The sequence below is a fragment of the Phalacrocorax carbo genome, chromosome 1 (assembly GCF_963921805.1).
Source record: "Phalacrocorax carbo chromosome 1, bPhaCar2.1, whole genome shotgun sequence".
Taxonomy (NCBI): Eukaryota; Metazoa; Chordata; class Aves; order Suliformes; family Phalacrocoracidae; genus Phalacrocorax; species Phalacrocorax carbo.
The window spans coordinates 133,718,043-133,735,523 of NC_087513.1; the positions used below are offsets into that span (position 1 = coordinate 133,718,043).

At 39.8% G+C, this 17,481-nt stretch overlaps 1 protein-coding gene across 6 annotated transcripts in view; it reads left to right on the plus strand.

Moving 5' to 3' along the window:
* Window positions 1-3: 3 nt before the first annotated feature.
* Window positions 4-17,481, plus strand: part of CTPS2 (CTP synthase 2) — a 73,526-nt gene continuing 56,048 nt past the window's right edge. The window contains exons 1-10 of one of the 6 annotated variants that reach the window (XM_064474890.1): window positions 1,176-1,373; window positions 2,516-2,648; window positions 3,110-3,315; window positions 5,676-5,846; window positions 6,132-6,232; window positions 8,086-8,202; window positions 9,586-9,669; window positions 14,179-14,259; window positions 16,666-16,817; window positions 17,070-17,202. In XM_064474890.1, coding sequence (XP_064330960.1) covers window positions 3,150-3,315; window positions 5,676-5,846; window positions 6,132-6,232; window positions 8,086-8,202; window positions 9,586-9,669; window positions 14,179-14,259; window positions 16,666-16,817; window positions 17,070-17,202 — 1,005 coding nt within the window. In that variant the 5' untranslated portion in view covers window positions 1,176-1,373; window positions 2,516-2,648; window positions 3,110-3,149. Of the gene's footprint in view, window positions 55-1,175; window positions 1,374-2,504; window positions 2,649-3,109; window positions 3,316-5,675; window positions 5,847-6,131; window positions 6,233-8,085; window positions 8,203-9,585; window positions 9,670-14,178; window positions 14,260-16,665; window positions 16,818-17,069; window positions 17,203-17,481 lie in introns of those variants that run through there. The other 5 variants (XM_064474893.1, XR_010376529.1, XM_064474883.1 and 2 more) reach the window with 5 other exon arrangements.

A 17,481-nucleotide genomic window follows, 5' to 3' on the forward strand; every position in this document is an offset into this window, starting at 1 on the left:
CGCGCCGCCGCAGGGGGTGGGGAGTAGGGCGGGTCGGCGCAGCCGGCGCACGAGGTGGGGAGCACGCGGCTGGCGGGAGGCGCGGGCAGGCGCAGGACCCCGTCCCCTTTCCCCCGTCCCGTCTTGTCCCGCGGGACCGCCGCCGGGCCCCCGCTCCGCCCCGCCCCGCCCCGCGTGGGAGGCCCTTGGGGGGCGGCCCCCGGCGCCGTGCCCGTGGGGTTACCGGGCGCACCTCCATCTTCGCCCCTCGGGCTGCCGGTTGGAGTAGCCGCCTTTAAAGGCACAAAAGGCGGCGCGGGGCGGTAAGTCACGGGAGGAGGCAGCCCCGCCGCCCTCGCCCTCCTCCTCCTCCTCCTCCTCCTCCTCCGCTCCTCGGACGGCCCTTCCCGCCCCGCACCTGGGCCGCGCCGTGGCCCCCGGCTGCTGGGGCGGGGCAGGGGGAGCCCCTCGCTGGGCCGGGCTGGGATTGCTTGTCACTGTAGCGCAGCGCGTTTGGGGTCGGGGCGCTCCGAAATCCCTGCTGAAGAGAGCAAGCTCCGGTGGGAGATCCCTGTTCCCCGCTGCTTGTGCCGGTTGCCACTTGCCAGCAAAATGTTTGCTTCCAGGATTCTCTCTTCGCTTTCCCTCCCCTATTTCCTTCTCCTTTTACGAGTGACTTCCCAATCCACCTGGAGTTCCCTGTTCCTATTGCGAGTTAAACGTTCCGTTTCCTTAAGATGCTGGGAGATCTCTGTTCCTGCTAAAATCACAGCGAGCTTTTCATTTTGGTTCCTGTGAGCAAGGTGATAGTGTTTAAGGGTTTTGAAGTGGCACGAGTTCAAGATTTATACCTGTTGAATTAATTTCTCCCTCCCTCCTTTCTTTTTCTGGAAGTAGCTTTGAAAATGGCTTAGATGATTACGAAATGTTAATGTTGATGGCTACATTATTATGATTTATGAAGGAAGAGTCTGAAACAGAGGAGGTAGGCTCCAAATCTGAAAATCTGTGCTATTGAAAAAACGCTATGTGATAAAACTAAATAGTAGGGAAAAGTTAATTCCTGATGATCCTTTTGATCCTCCTGATTTAAGTACTTTTGATGGTTGTGTCCTTCCTTTTGTCTATATTGACAAGGAAATAATAGTTTATTAATTCCTGCTATCAGTCATAAGAGCAGTGATAACAAGCGCTATTACATTCTTATATTCTAGCCCCCTGAAGATCCAGATCTTATTTATGTTACTTCAGTATAGTAAGAGGAAGAGCTACAATGTTTGTCCAGTAACTACTGCTTACTGCCAGCCTTTGAAGAACCATACTGCTCTGATTTATCCCGGCCGCTGTTATATCATGTGCGGTTGCATGTTGTTTTGAACAAATTTGGTACTTAAGTAAGTAAAGATTTTGTTGGCCCTAGAATCTTTGCTGTGTGGGAAGCCATGCTGTCATTGTTCAAAAAGCATTCCAGTGATTCGCCTCCACCACTGCCTGAATGTAATGTGAATGCAGTTACGGATGAAGTGCACACAACATCATCCTGTTTCAGATGGGCTGGAGAAATGGTGGCAAAATCTATGCTTGTGTGAAAAACCAGGTGAAGTGGGAGAATTGCAGGGACCAGGCCAACAGCAGTTGGTCAGAACAGCAGATTACAGCAACAAGAAGGGTGATGAAGAATTTTTAATTGGGATAGTAATTATCAGAATTTTTAGGGGGTGGGAGTGTCTCCTTATCATCTGTTTTAATAGTTCTGGATCCCTTACCATTCACACTCATACACAGTGCAAGGTGGCATAGATATACTGACATCATTTTTCCTGCCCCCCACCCATCTGATGATTTGCCTAGTATGTTATTCGCATCTCTTGGTTCATAGCAGGTCCTTTTTTTTTTTTCAGTTTTAATTATCCAAGCTTCTTATAAATCAGGAGAAGAAGTTTCTGTGTGTGAACAGCCATTGTTGCTTAAACTAGTAGTATCGTAGAGCAGTGTGAAATATGATGTTGTATCTGATCAAGGCTTCAGCACCATAATATCTGTTAACTATCATGTTTACGTCTTCAGGATATAGCGTTTGTGAGTACTCACAGTTGCAGTTCCTTCTTGCGAAGAATCATGTATTTCACAGTCTAGACAGTGAAGCAGAGACTCTGACAAGTTGGCCGTGTTGAAGGCCACATGCCTTAGCTCCCAGAGAATGGCAACCCTGGATGGAGTAGCTGAATTCATGGTGCTAATGTGTGTCATAACATCAAATGTTTCTCTAAATCTGAAAGTTAAAGTTGATACAGATACAACGTTGGTTTTTAGAACTGTGTCAACTCTTACTCTGCATCATAGTCCAGAGATGCTAGGTGATTCTTTTTCTGGTTGTTTCTCACACACCTGGAGGTGCTTCTCACCTGGAGAGGGAGAATGGGTAGGCAGGTGAAGAAAAGACTCCAGGCTTTTGAGCAGTAACATACTGTAGTATAAATATGGACATTTTTTGTTCAGTTTTTATTTTCTGGTCTCATGTTCTACTGCTCTGTAGGATTTTGTAAGACTTCTGGTGCAATACTTGACGCACTGTGAGTTGGAGAAGCGAAAGCTGCTGAAGAATGGAGCAGATGGTATAACGTTTTGATTTTAATAGATATTTGAAGCTACAGTCATGATTTTTGAAGGTAAAGCTACTGGATGGAGAATGTGAGTGTTCTGGCTAAGGTAGCAATGAACAATCTTTGAGCTAACTTCTCAAAACACATGTGAAATGATTAACTTCTTTAATTTAGAAAGAATCCAGGATGCAATTCATCATGCCTAACATGTGGTTCTAAAAGTTAGACGGCTTTTCCTGTCACAGGAGAGGAATAGGCTGGATGAACTGTGCCTCTCTGTGGCACCTCCACAGGGCAACGAATCAAAATGCTATTTGTTTTTCCCCTGACTGTGGAATGTACTTAGGCACTCAGCTTACGCATTGGTGTATAAGCTGGGAGAGATGAATTCTACTCCCAGATTCCAAAATGGTGATTTTGTTTTCTTTTTCTGAAGGTCGTTTCAGCTTAGATTTTTTGCATACTGAGGCTGTGTTCTTCCCCGGCATGAATTTGCACTCATTAGATGTACATCTTTGTCATTTTAGATTTCCAGCTCGAGATCAGCGTGCTTGTGCTGTGTTTCCGATGAAGTACATCCTGGTAACCGGTGGTGTCATCTCAGGCATTGGCAAAGGGATCATTGCGAGCAGCATTGGCACCATACTGAAATCATGTGGTCTGCGTGTCACTGCAATCAAAATTGATCCTTACATAAACATAGATGCTGGAACCTTTTCACCATATGAACATGGTATGAAGAGCTGTGCTGTTCCCTGTTGCATAAGTATTTGTATTCACAATAATGTGGTGGGTGTTTTGGTGTTCGTGGTTTGGTTTTTGTTTTTAATTACATTAGTATGGTGGTTATTAGTCATTCTATAATCTATTTAGCAATGCAAGTTTGTTCCTTACTTTGTTTTTCTCAGGGGCATTGTCAGCCCTAAGTAAAAGGAGGAGAAGCCTGTTTGGTGAATTTACTTTTATGAGTAGATGCTTCCTTCCTATGAAGTATCACTTTGTTGGGAAAATCGCAGCTCTAGGCCTTGTTCAGTCAATGCTATCTTCAGTTCAACTTGATTAAAAAGAAAAAATGGAATAGTACTGTAAAACTTCTTTGAAATTTAACTCCTTGATGGTTACTTGTGAATGCTGTTACCTGCATGTCAGTTGTCAGTGCCTCTAGTGTCTCAGTCTTCCTAAGAGTTAGATTAAGTTCCCATTTTAGACAATGAGGATCTAGTCAAAACCATCAGTGAAGCTGAGAGAGCCAACTAGTGGTATCATTTTAAAGTAGATGCTTGCTTTGGTTGGTTAGTTCTCTAAGCTATGTTGGTTGTATTGACTACATTGCTGACGAGCTACAAGACAATCTGACATGCATTTATAATTTTGAATGTTCCTTCAGCTGTCTTGTTACTTGCACGTTTATTGAAAACAATGGTTTTCAAAGTTCCAAAGTACCTTCAGCCAATAGACACTTCTAATTCTTTTTATTTGGTGGATTTTGTCTGCTTACTTTTAGTCTAGACCAAAATTTTTGGAACTGGAGATAAATGCATTTATCTCCTGAACTGAAAAAAGGCTACTTGGCTTTTTAAGTGGAGGAAGACCACTGCACATCAGACCTCTCTCCAAAAGCTGAATTTAACTAATCCATTAGGCCTGCACTTTCAGAAGCACTTCTGGTGCTACTTAGGCAGTTGACTGGAGAAGTTATGTCTTTACCTTTGGTGGTAAGATTCCTGTGATGACTTGAGATTGTGAGGATGTGTTTCTCCCCTGGAGCAGGTGCAGGGGAGAGGCGATACTGTGCCATGTAATTCCCACATGATTTTTTTCCCCCCTCCACGCCCCACTCTGTTTGCCTAAGAGTTTCTTACTGCTTGTGAAGAAACGGTGGCTTCCTGGGTAGTAGGTAGAAATTCACACAAGCGAGAATGGCAAGGCTCTTCTGTTAACATTTTGGCAGAAATCTGATTGAGTCAAAGGATTTTAATTTGGTGACTTCCAGTTAACTGAAGAAGTTTTTTTTAATAATGTATTTTTTTTTAATTCTTCCAAGGCCTGCTTATGAGAAATGTCACTTCCACTCTGTGTCTGTTGGCTTAAGTGATAATTTAGTACAGAGGAGGTACTCAGTGCCTCACAGGATCAGGCATAAATCTTCCACTCTGCTCTACACACTGCGATGTTTTTGTTAAACTGTTCACTGAAGTGTTGTATCTTGGTGGGATATGTATTTCCATAGTCCATGCTATACCTTCAGGGGGATTGCTTCTTTTTTTTCTCTTGTGCATTAGTCCCATAATTTGTTTAGCTGTTGATTCATTGGGTGGTGGCAAAATATTTTATGGTTTTTCTGAAGAGCTTTCCAGCTTTACCTCAAGATCTAGCAACTTTAATTCCTTCAGAAGTTGATTAGATTCAGAATTTAGAGCCCCTTTAGAGGTCTGAGAAAAGTCTGAACCTGAAGGATATTTTAATTAGATTTTTCAGGGTCAGAAATAACCCCTGCTGTGGACATAGTGAACCAAATATACAAGATGAAACAACTGAATAAGAAACAGTGATCATGTGTGAAGAAGCATTTATGTTCATTATAACTTTAATCCTGATCCAAGCTTTAATCATTCACATCCAAACAACAAGAATTTATAGTGAAACACTTTGAACATGTGTAATAATTCGTACTTATAAAAGCACAGTTTTTGGCTGCCACGTGTAAATGAATGTTTTATTTGTTGATGATTTATGATTTCTAGAGATTGGTTTCCTCCTTTCCTCCAAACAAAGATTGTAGCATGCTGTTGGAATGCTGGTTAAATATTTAAGTCACTTAAATATTTTGGCAATATGACTTAAATTTATTTGCAAAACTATATGTGACTGAGGGATAGGCTTTTGATGTAAAAGTAATGACTGATATTCAGTCAGGCAGAATGAAAACACAGACTGAGTTGCAGCATGTGCTTTAGCGATGTGCCATTGTGGTATGTCATTTTAAAAAAAAAGTCTTCAATTTTAAGATAAGTTTGTAGTATTCCTACTGTCTGTTTAATAATTTCTGATTATTTTACTGCTTTTCTGTCTGTTTTCACTTTCTGTTTTCAGGGGAAGTTTTTGTATTGAATGATGGTGGAGAAGTTGACTTAGATTTGGGAAATTATGAGAGATTTTTGGACATCAATCTCTATAAAGATAACAACATCACCACTGGAAAGATATATCAACATGTCATTAATAAAGAACGACATGGTGATTACTTGGGAAAAACCGTTCAAGGTGATATTTTTAATTCTGTGGGATACCAGTCCATTCAGTCTTTACAAAAGAGTGAACAGCTAGAAGAAGCTGCTCTTTGCTGCATCATCTTATTCCTTTCTCCTTCCCGAGCGATAGGGGTATATTCTTGTAATGTTGGGCTTCTGGGTTCAAGGGAAGGAGGAATAGGAAAAGGAGCTAGTAGTTTCCTTTTGACTTTCTGCTCATTTTGCCCCTTTTGCATGCAAAAACCGCTGTATTGCCCTAAAGTAAGATATGCTTGCCTTCTCTGGCTTTGTCTTGTAGTTGTTCCGCACATCACTGATGCAGTTCAGGAATGGGTAATGAATCAGGCAAAAGTTCCAGTGGATGATGACAGAGAAGAGCCACAAATTTGCGTAATTGAGGCAAGTATGGAACCTTTTCGGATATATATCCCCAGTGAAGACAAAGAACTAGCTTGCTTTCTCTTTGCTACTTACTGTAAAAAGGTTAGACTAAAGTTTTATGGAGAGCAGCAATACAAAGACACATTTTATATTCTTTGGTTTGTTCTGAGGTTGCTAGGCGTGGTCTTGTCCCTACAGCTTCTGTTTACTGGAATGAATCCCTTCTAGAATACTGCTGAAACTGAGCTGCTTAAAAGTGTATTAATTTATAAAATTAAAGCAGCCAGTTACTGTAACGTGAAGTATTTATTCCAAGATACAGACATTTGACTGAAGCTTTATACTCTTAATAGTATTGAGAAAATATATATATATACCTGAAATCTGCTATGGTCAGTAGGAGAGCCTAATAACATTCTACCTTTCCATATGGCTTTAAATGCCGTCTTTTTGCTCGTAGTCATGTTTAAAGGAATATATTTAAACACCGTATAAGTTAGTTTCCCACTTTCTGGTGTTGTTTTGAAGATCTTTGGAGGCAACTTTATTAATCACTTAACCTGCTGATGTTCTGCACAACGGAAATAATGAGTTTTACCCATCCTTAGTAGGACATTGAGACAACTGGAGGAAAGGCAGTCAGTAATTTCTAGTATTACTTTTACAGTGGAAAATACAGAAAAAGGTTATACCTGAGATTTTGACAGAAGAGTATGTCATAGATTTAATTCCAGAAACAACCACCATAATCAGTAGTGTGATTAAACTTTGTGACCCAGGTCACAGAATTGCTCAGTATTTCTTTTGCAGAAGAATCTGTCTTGATTAAAATATACTTATTAGTATAGCTAGATATCTTTTTTGTGATGTGCACAGTAAGTGTCAAACATTTCATTTAAAACAAATGTAAAAATAGTAAATACAGAAGTTGCAGAAGAATATTAATAAGTGATGGGCTTGTCAGTTCTTTAACTTGAAAGTTAATTTTCTGTTTCCTCCATGTATGGGTTTTTTTTGTTATAGCTCCAGCCTGATAAAAATAGTTTTCTTCAGGACTTTAAGGATAATTGTAATGTTTTCCCATGGCAAAATCCTGAAGGAGTTAGACTGAATATGTGCATCACATACAAATGTAGTTGTCAGAAGTTTTTCTGGTACTGCGTGAACAAATATGCAGTTCTGTCAAAAGCCGCTTGGTGGCATGGAAAGATCATTCTAAAAGACAACTACTTCATAAGACTTATGTACTAAACGCTGCTTTGTTCAGTGCTTAGTCTACTATAGCTCTTTGTGTCTTTGAAAGACATCTGATTTCTGTCTTTAAAGATAAGTTTTATCATGGACTTAGTCTTGGGTTTTGGTTTGGTAATAAATATTTAAAGTCTTTTATAATGTGAAATATTATTTCATGTTGTCCATATGGCATTTATTGATGTTGGAAAGCTGTGATAATATTGCTAAAAGTATGTATCTTGCTGGTCACAACTGTTCATTAATCTGTCAGACAGGAAAATAAAGTTTTTCTGTACAGAAACCTTCGCGTCAGCTTAACTAGTGATTACTTTTTCACCACTTTGAAGGCAGGGTGAAAGCGTGTATTATTCAGTAGTACCACGCATCTTCCCATGCGAAGCTTATGTGTTTGGTGTAAAGTGAATGTAACAAAACTGGAAAATTGTTAAATCGTTTTATGTTTCCCACAGGAAACGAAATGAGCAGAGTAGATGATAATTCGGCAAATTTCAAATGTCCTTTTTTTTTTTTTTTTAAAGATTTCAGAAAACTTACTGAGTATGTAAGAGGTAGACTTTTTTTTTTTTCTTCTGTTTTTGTTTTGTGACACTCTGACATATCCAAGCTTTCTTTTTCAGCTGGGTGGAACCATTGGAGATATTGAAGGAATGCCATTTGTTGAAGCATTTAGACAGTTTCAGTTCAAAGCAAAAAGAGAGAACTTCTGTAATATCCATGTTAGTCTAGTACCACAGGTAAGTTTATTAATAAAATAGATTTTACTCTGTATTGGACTTTATTTGTTTACTTTTCCCATTAACCCTTTCGTGCTAGGGGGTTTTAGAGGTGGAAATGTGAAACCAAGCCACGCTGGGGTAAATAAAGGCCTTGATAATTACTTCATTGATACAATAATCTGTTTTAATGTTCTAAGTTACAAATAAAAACCCCTTTTCAATACTGAGTTATCTAGAAGGCTAAATATAGTTGTGCTTTACACTGGAAGCTGCTGGTACGTTATGAATCCAGTAAGAAAGGCACTCAGACTCTCTAAGGTATCACTTAAAATTCTATTTGTTAGAGCTAATACTATAAAGAGAGAACAGTATAAATGACCTTACGTCCCTCTAGATGGTGGGAATCCCGGCTGGTGTAGCACTGAAAGGCCCTGATGTGCAGCATGCTGGGCAGACCACATCCGTAGGAGAGATTCTTCCCTTTTGGTCATTTGAGCTAATAGATAGTTTTCTTAGAAGGAAACAACTGTATAATTTTACTGTCAGACAGAAAGGATGTTCTCAGGAGAACTCCTTGCCTCATCCCCACATAAATGCAAGACCAGGCAGGTGATGTAATTGCGGGTGCTGAGTGGGAGCTGCCTGCAGGCTCCTCTGTTATGACAAGCTGGGTGAGTTTGTCCTGCGGGCAAGGGATTTGTGTGGCACAGGCCTGGGCTTCCTCAGGTGAACCCTCATGTGGATCACTAACTCACTCCTTGATGTACAGTGATCTTCCAGTCAAGACCGCTACAACTTTTGTAGAGGGCTACAAATATTTTTCCATGCAAACTCTAAATTTTACTTCACAAATAGGTTTTATTATTATTTTAAGAGGTAAGTATTCACTGGGGAGATTCTGGTAAGCAAAGGTTGGTAATGATTGCACCTTGTACAGATAAAAAGAGAATTATTAACCACTGCAGCTGTGGATTAGAGGATTGATCAGCAATTGGTAGGGTTAATTCTGTGTATCTGAGAACAGAATTGTTTACTATATCTGATTATTTCCAAGGACACTCATTGAAAGCTTTATGCAATGTTGGACATTCTCCATTTATTAGCAAAATTCAACTTTTTGGAATATTATTCTTCTTCTACCTGAGTGAATTATATTGAAATTTCTTTCTGAAAGAAAAAAATAAACCTGACCTGAATTAGGGCCATGCGGTTTCATCACAAAATTTCTTATATAAGTAATAACAGTGGTACCGTTTCTGTTTCTGGCATATTGTGGCTCTGTTTGGATATGTTTACTTCCTGAAAGTATTATTACTTGCAATGACTTTTCTCTTTTAACCTGTATCTGCTCTGTTAGTAGATGTTAGTTGCTATATGAGCTTTCAAAATATGTCTTTCCAGCCTAATGCCACTGGTGAACAGAAGACAAAACCAACACAGAACAGTGTTCGAGCACTGAGGGGTCTAGGCTTGTCTCCAGACCTGGTGAGTCATTAAATACAGAGTTTTATTTATAGGTCATCCTGAAGTGTCCTTGTATATATAAACTGTGTTCGAGGAATAAGCCTTAGTGTCCCACGAGAGACAAGAATTTTAGAAGTGCAACATATATGCTACAGGAAATCAAATTACTCAAATTCACTCTTAAGTTAACTTAGTTCAACTAACTCCTTGCAATATCTTGGGACTGTAGTTGTGTTCCTCTTCTAAAGGGATCTTTGCAGAAAAATCATTTTGTACTGCTAAAAATAAATAGTTCGCTTTGTGGTAAGACCTAGAATGCTTCTGGCTTCTGACATTGTCTCACAAATTTCTTCTTATGCATGATTAAGAATAAGTAATCCTACCTTTGAAGTACAGCCTTAAAAATATTCCTCTTTGGAAATACAAAATGTAGGTGAATCTTCAAAGTAAGGTTCCTCAGTTTCTTTCATAGACTCAAAGAATTATTTGGGTTGGAAGGGACTTTCAAAGGCCATCCAGTCCAACCCCCCTGCAGTGAACAGGGACATCTTCAACTAGATCAGGTTGCTCAGAGCCCCGTCCAACCTGACTGAATGTTTCTAGGGATGGGGCATCTGCCAACACTCTGGGCAACCCATTCCAGACCACCCTCATTGTAAAAATATTTTTCCTTATATCTAGTATGAATCTACCCTCTTTTTGTTTAAAGCCATTACCCCTTGTCCTGTTGCAACAGACCCTGCTAAAAAGTTTGTCCCCATCTTTCTTATAATCCCCCTTTAAGTACCAAAAGGCCACAATAAGGTCTCCCCACAGCTGCCTTTTCTCCAGGCTCAACAATTCCAACTCTCAGCCTGCCTTCATAAGAGAGGTGCTCCATCCCTCTGAACATTTTTGTGGCCCTCCTCTGGACCCACTCCAACAGCTCCACGTCTTTCTTGTGTTGAGGGCTCCAGAGCTGGATGCAGCACTCCAGGTTGGGTCTCACCAAAGCAGAGCAGAGGGGCAGCATCACCTCCCTCGACTTGCTGGCCACGATGCTTTTGATGCAAGCCGGGACACAGCTGGCTTTCTGGGCTGCAAGTGCACATTGTTGGCTCATGCCCAGCTTTTCATCCACCAGTACCCTTAATTTCCCTCTCTCTAGGGCTGCTCTCAATCCCTTCTGGCACCGCAGAGTGTAGTGAACCTAAAGACAGCAACTTTCACCTCGTGCCAGTTTGCAAATTATATCAAATGCTCAACTCCTTCCATTCTTTCTTGTCATGGTTTAGCCCCAATCAGCAACTGAGCACCACACAGCTACTCGCTCGCTCCCCCCCGGTGGGACGGGAGAGAGAATCAGAAGAGTAAAAGTGAGGCAACTCATGGCTTGAGATAAAGACAGTTTAAGTAAAGCAAAAGCTGCACGTGCAAGCAAAGCAAAACAAGGAATTGACTCACTCTTCCCATCAGCAGGCAGGTGCTCGGCCATCTCCAGGAAAGCAGGGCTCCACCACGAATAACGATTACTTAGGAAGACAAACACCATCACTCCAAAGACCCCCCACCCTTCCTTCTTCTTTCCCCAGCTTTACATGCTGAGCATGACGCCATATGGTGTGGGATATCCTTTGCCCAGTTTGGGTCAGCTGTCCCAGCTGTGTCCCCTCCCAGCTCCTTGTGCACCTGGCAGAGCATGGGAAGCTGGAAAAGTCCTTGACTAGTGTAGGCACTCCTTAGCAACAGCTAACACAACTCCATATTATCACCACTGTTTCTAGCACAAATCCAGAACATAGCTCCATACCAGCTACTGAAGAAAATTAACTCTATCCCAGCTGAAACCAGGGCAGTGCTCTAGTAATGCGTATGTGCTTATTCCCTGGATAGTGTTTGCCTCCCTGGCACTTTTCCTTGGGAGCAGAGTAGAGACATAAGTAGATTGCAGCTCCCTGTTGTGATACCTTGTCTGTCATTGGAAATGTTAATCTGCTTGGGCAAGTGTTGATAGCACTGAAGCCAGGACAGCACAGCTTCAAATGCCAGTACAACCCCAGTTCAAACCCATGCTCCTATCCTCCTGACCTGCAGCTGGTGCAGCTGAACACACACTCCGTTTTGGGAACAGAAAAGGACAATTTTGCTCTTTTGTGTGAGGCTGCTTGTTAAGTCAAAGGATATTTTCTGTACTTGATTCTGGAAGTTGTTGAGCACTTTCCATTCCCATATAGTCCACTGGGAGAAAAAGCCTTCTAGCCCTTCTCAGAAATGAGGGAGTAGTGAGAATAGTCACTGCTTCTGTGTAGTATTTATATCCTCAAAAAGGAACAATGATTCTTAAAAAGATAGTCCCACAACTAAATTTTGTGTTGCGCTTCTACTTTTTTGAACTCTTGCATTTTACATTTATCAAAAAGCATTTTCATAAATACAAAACTAATGGCTTTATAAATAGGATATGTGAAAGATGTGTTAGGTAGCTTCAAATTGTTGTGACATGGTAACTGTAATCTTGTGGAGGGAAAGACTTTTATTAATGCAGAGCTGCTCTATATTCCAAGCTTCAGGGCCTAAATTTCAAAATCCCTCTCGAGGTGCTAATTGCATATGGAAAGTTACATGTGATTTTTGAAGGCCTTTAAGATAATTGCCAGTGTCTGACTTCCCACCCCCCAAATTGATTTTTAAAAGCCTGTTAAGTGTGTGTAATAAAAGGAAAACAGGCTAATCTGGTCCCTTTCTCACATCCTGAGTTTTTGCCTGGGGCAGTTCTGGGACTGTCAGAAGCCTGGTACTTTTTCTTTTCTTTTCTTTTTTAAACTGCTGCCGTCGACCACTAAAGCATAGAGAGGTTACACTCTGAGGAAAGCCTCTTGGCACTGATGTAAAGTTGCTTGGGCACTGCTTCAAGAAAATCTTTAAATAGTTGCTCTCTTGGGCAGGGGCCCAAGGCCAAGACATCACATGGGGAAGCTCCTAGAAGAGCACTCAGGAGGGCTTCCTTTATAAGCTGTGCTGCCAGTCTGCCTGAGCTGAGCTTGGCTAGACCTGCTTAATACCTGCTGCCTTGCTGTCTGGTCCCAGGCTTCCCCAAGGTGGCATGCGGGGCCAGTCTCAGCTGTGCATGTACGGGAACCTTTGTTCTCTGTGAGATGTTCTAAGCGCGTAATGAATACACTGTATCTGCAGATTTAATGGGCTTTTGAAAATGAAAATGGCATTTTGAAAACTGATTATATGCTTGTCAGTGCTGCCCTGTTCAATTGAATTGTTCCTCATCTTCTTTGTATTATGTTTCTTTGAGAGGCATCTCCTCCACTGTTACTGTAGGTTTGTATTTTCATGCTGATTCTGATGGTTTTGATTTCTGTGACTCAGTTAACTTTAAATTTGTCTCAGCAAGATGGATGATATATTTCAAAGTGGATCTAATTGTGTGCTCATCCTATCAAGGTTTATGAATTACGCCTTCAAACAGTACCCAATTTTTAAGTTGTGCTTAATTGAATAGAATGTACAAATTGTTTCATAATTCTTTTTTGATTATTAGAATGTGCACTAATTTTTCTTTATACTTGACATTGTTTTTTCTGTTTCTAGAATTTCTTGGAAGGGTAGGGGAAGTTAATTGGACTTCATCAATATCTGTGTAGCTAAGCTGCATTCAAGCAAGGTGATCAAAGATCAGCTATGAGTTTCTGAACAAAGAAGGGCTTAATGCATTAAGTAGTTGAATTTGCTAGAAAGATGGGGAAAATAATGACTTAATCTTTTAACAGGATCCTGCTACTTTCTGTTATACTTCAAGTATTCAAAACAACTTAAGGTAGTCGACTAAGTAATCAATAGGCACATTGAGAGAGCAGTTCTGCATTTTGAGTTAGTTGCCTGAAGCTATATAATGCAAAAAAAAAGCCCTCACAGTGAACACCAAAATACATGCCTGTTTTCTTTGTTGGTAAAAATTGTTAGTATTTTCTAAAATTCCCAAGTTTTACATGCATCAGCAAAATGATAGCAGAATAATTGCATCAGGAAAAAACCCACAAAATTATGAAACAGTTTTCTTATCTTCAGCCTCCTTTTTATTATGATATGCAAATTAAGAATTACAAAAAGGTGCTGAAGTATTGAAATAGTAGAAAACATGCATATAAGCTAAGTATTATTGATCTAAAGTTAGCTGATAAGATCATAATATTTCTTTTGATTCATTATATTATTCGTACGTAGAGAGCTGTAAGACTTTAGGTGAGGGGTATTACAACAGTAGCTACAAGGAGAAATGAGGAAGCAGTATTACAGAGAATGCCAAAGAAAGATTAATAAAAGTGGGTCAGTATGGGCAGGTGACTGATTTGCTTCTACCTTGCTAGCAGGTATTTGTGAGCTATGATATATTCTAGAACTCCAAAAGAGGGGAAGAGATTAAAAAATGCACATTTGTTTGTGCTATGCTTGCAAGGGAGGTTAATTTCTTCATGAACAGTATTGAGGATCTTTTATTGGTTTGCCTAGTAATTATTTAAGATTTTTTGCTTCTGACAGATTGTCTGCAGAAGTGCAAAACCTATAGAAATGGCAGTGAAGGAAAAGATTTCCATGTTTTGCCACGTGGAGCCTGAACAGGTCAGTACTGAAATATTTTGTTCATCATTACTTAAACATGTGGCAAAGCATACCAATATTTCTGTGCATTTCTGGTTTCAACTTCAGACTGTTCCATTAATATGTAATTGTTTTTTAAAATTTTTATCTTGCTGTCATGTACACTATAACACTTTAAAAATATTGGGAGTTTATATGTTAGATTTTTTGTCAAACAGTCATTAACAATTTAAGAGCATGTTGTGTAAAAAGTTAATAAAAGGAATAGATTTTTGAGTGCATGGTTAATTGCTATATGTAGTGAAAACTGTGCACTTCCAAGCTATGGTTGGTTATTGCCCATAAATCATCTTAGGTGGTTATAGTAATGGATGAACAAAGTGTGGTTAAAGCTAGGGGTTTTGCTTATGTCCATACATCATCATAGCCATGTGAACACTCTTACTGTGATAATATGTGATAGGCTATTCATGCCCTTTAACATGCTTAGAACATGTACTGTGTAGTTGTGTCCTTTTATAATTCATGTATGATTTTGGCCATAACAATTTCTGTAGTTGATTCTATTCAAATATCAGTTTTGATAAATCAAAGGCTCTTTAATATTTTTTCAAATGAGAACGTGTTACCCTTCAGTGTAAGGGATCACATTAAAGGGATAGTAGATGCCAACAGTTATGCTGTATTTCAGATATGTACCAGTGTTGATCTCTCTCTCTGCAGGTATGTAGGTAAAAACTTTTATATTAAGATTCCAGATGAGGACACAGAGGGCAGTGTGGCCATTACCTCGTCATCTTGCTTTCATCTTACTCTCTGTGGAATGGTTTCTCAACAATAGATGTATATTATTATTATATGTATATTGTTAGTTACAGATAATAGCTATTTATAGCATGATTTTATAATATATAATAAATATAATTATACATTATTCCACATATAATGTGGAAAATTCTCAATAACTCAACACCCTTGAGCTAGCTTCTGGAAAATCCTTCAGAAACGCCTTTGTGGTTCCTCTCCAGCCAGAGAGGGACAAGTGGAAGTTTTATCAAACAAAAACGGTGTGTGCTTTTCTGACAGTATCGGTCCACGTGCAAGCATGTGCATACTCAGATTCTAACTGCAGTTATTATGCCGGTCTAATTGGACCGAGGGTCCCATGTGTAACTGAACCTTCTCTAAGAGCTCCCTGGCTGGGGCGGGAGCTGTCTTCATGGCACTCTTATTTTTTATTTTTTTTTAAAGTTCTGCCTATTAGGGTAGAAGCTCAATAGTTGTACCAGACACAGCTTTCATGAGAAGCTGAGTATATGATCCCAGACTGAGTGCTGTGCTGTTCTTGTGCTGTTCCGGCTAGCTCAGATGTCTAGCCACAGCGCTGCATTGTGTAATACCAGTGTGTCCCTGGTGGTTAGACTCAGTGGACTGAACTGGGATGCTGCCAGGCACCATACTGTGTTGCAGCCTTATTATTTTTTTTTATCTCCTTTTCGTAAGTGTATTCTTCAGAATTCTGCAAAGCTGTTCTTAAGTCCCCTGTGTGTCTTAAAATTAATGAATTTCTGGATTTCAGAAGACACTGGCCACAAGTCTATATACTCTCTAGAATCATCCTAGATTTCTTGTGTACTGAAGGATTAGATGCATCATCAGCCTTCTTCCTGGAGCTACGTGCAACGCCAGTAGAGAAGATGCTACAGTTTATTTGGTGTCTAGAACAGTGGTTTACAATCTCAAGGGGATCAATCTCTTCAGCCCACCTTCCCCATGTATTTGCTGTTGTTGAATCACAGATTAGATGAGGTTGGAAGGGAGGTTATCTGGTCCAACCCCCCTGCTCAAGCAGGGTGACCTGGAGCCAGTCTTGTGTAAGCCATGTGCAATGAACCTAACTGCCAGCAGCTTGGATGCAATTTATAAATGTGTTGTTAACTCAGTGGTCCATGAATGAACTATACTTGTTAATTAATAACATAGCCTAATTCACTAACAAAATTATTTCAGGAAACTTTATTGCAACCTATTTGGGTCTGTTTTGTTAAGTTCCATATGTGTTCTTTCTTTCCCAGTTAATATTCTTCAAGTTTGTGAGAGAGGGAGAAAGGTGTTAGCAAGCATGATTGCTTGTGGGGCCAGATGTTTGTATTCAAACGGATGCATTGATAAGCTTGACAAGCTATTTTTGTATGATGGTGTGATGAAAAAGTGAAACACATTTTTACCATTTGGGTAGCTTTTTCCTCATAGATTTTGTGGAACCTTAAATATTGGCTGTGCTGCCCTGCTCATTCAAAAGAAAAGTATTTAAAAATTAGAATGTACATAGAATGCAAAATGCATGTGGTATACAAAAAATAGAATGTATGTTTCCTATGAAAAATTTTTAGGTAAGTCTTTCATGTTATGCTTTTTTTTTGTTAGGTGATATTTATCCATGATGTTTCTTCCACTTACCGAGTACCAATCCTATTGGAAGAGCAAGGCATCATTAAGTATTTTAAACAGAGGTTAAATTTACCTATTGATGACCAGCCAAGTGATCTTCTAATGAAATGGAAGAAAATGGCTGACAGGTATTCGAACTCCTGCTGCTTTTACTAGAAGTGTTTTGATTCACGTTAGTCTTTTAACTGCTGTGAAGTCACCAAACTGGGCTGGATCAGTAGCATGCTGCTGCTGAATACTTGTGAGTGGTCTGGGTTTAAAAACATTGTCAGTATTGAGATTTTAGGAGATGTTTCGTGAAGTTAAAGAAAAAGCAAATACTGTTAAAATGATTTCATTGTAGAAATCGGTGTAATAACTGAAAAATTTGTTTTTGTCAGATATGAAAGGTTGCTGAAGGTGTGTTCCATAGCTCTCGTTGGCAAGTACACAAAACTAAGTGATTGCTATGCATCTGTTTTCAAGGCTCTGGAACACTCTGCGCTGGCAATTAATCACAAACTGGATTTAATGGTGAGGATATTTCTGGATTTTGCTTTCAGGAACTACTAGTTCCCATCATTTGAGGCAGTTTTAATTCATGTGGAAATTAGAAAATGAATCATGCAGATAAATACATACTGGTCAAGCATCTTATGTTTTTAAAGAAGTGTTTACAGATCTAATTATTTTATTGGAGCTAAACTTATCTGAAAGGAATGCTGCAAGTACTCAAAACAGGATCTGATGAAAAAGCAGACTTTACCTGCAAATTGTGTTTTCTATCAAGGGTAGGTTTCACTTGTTCTCATG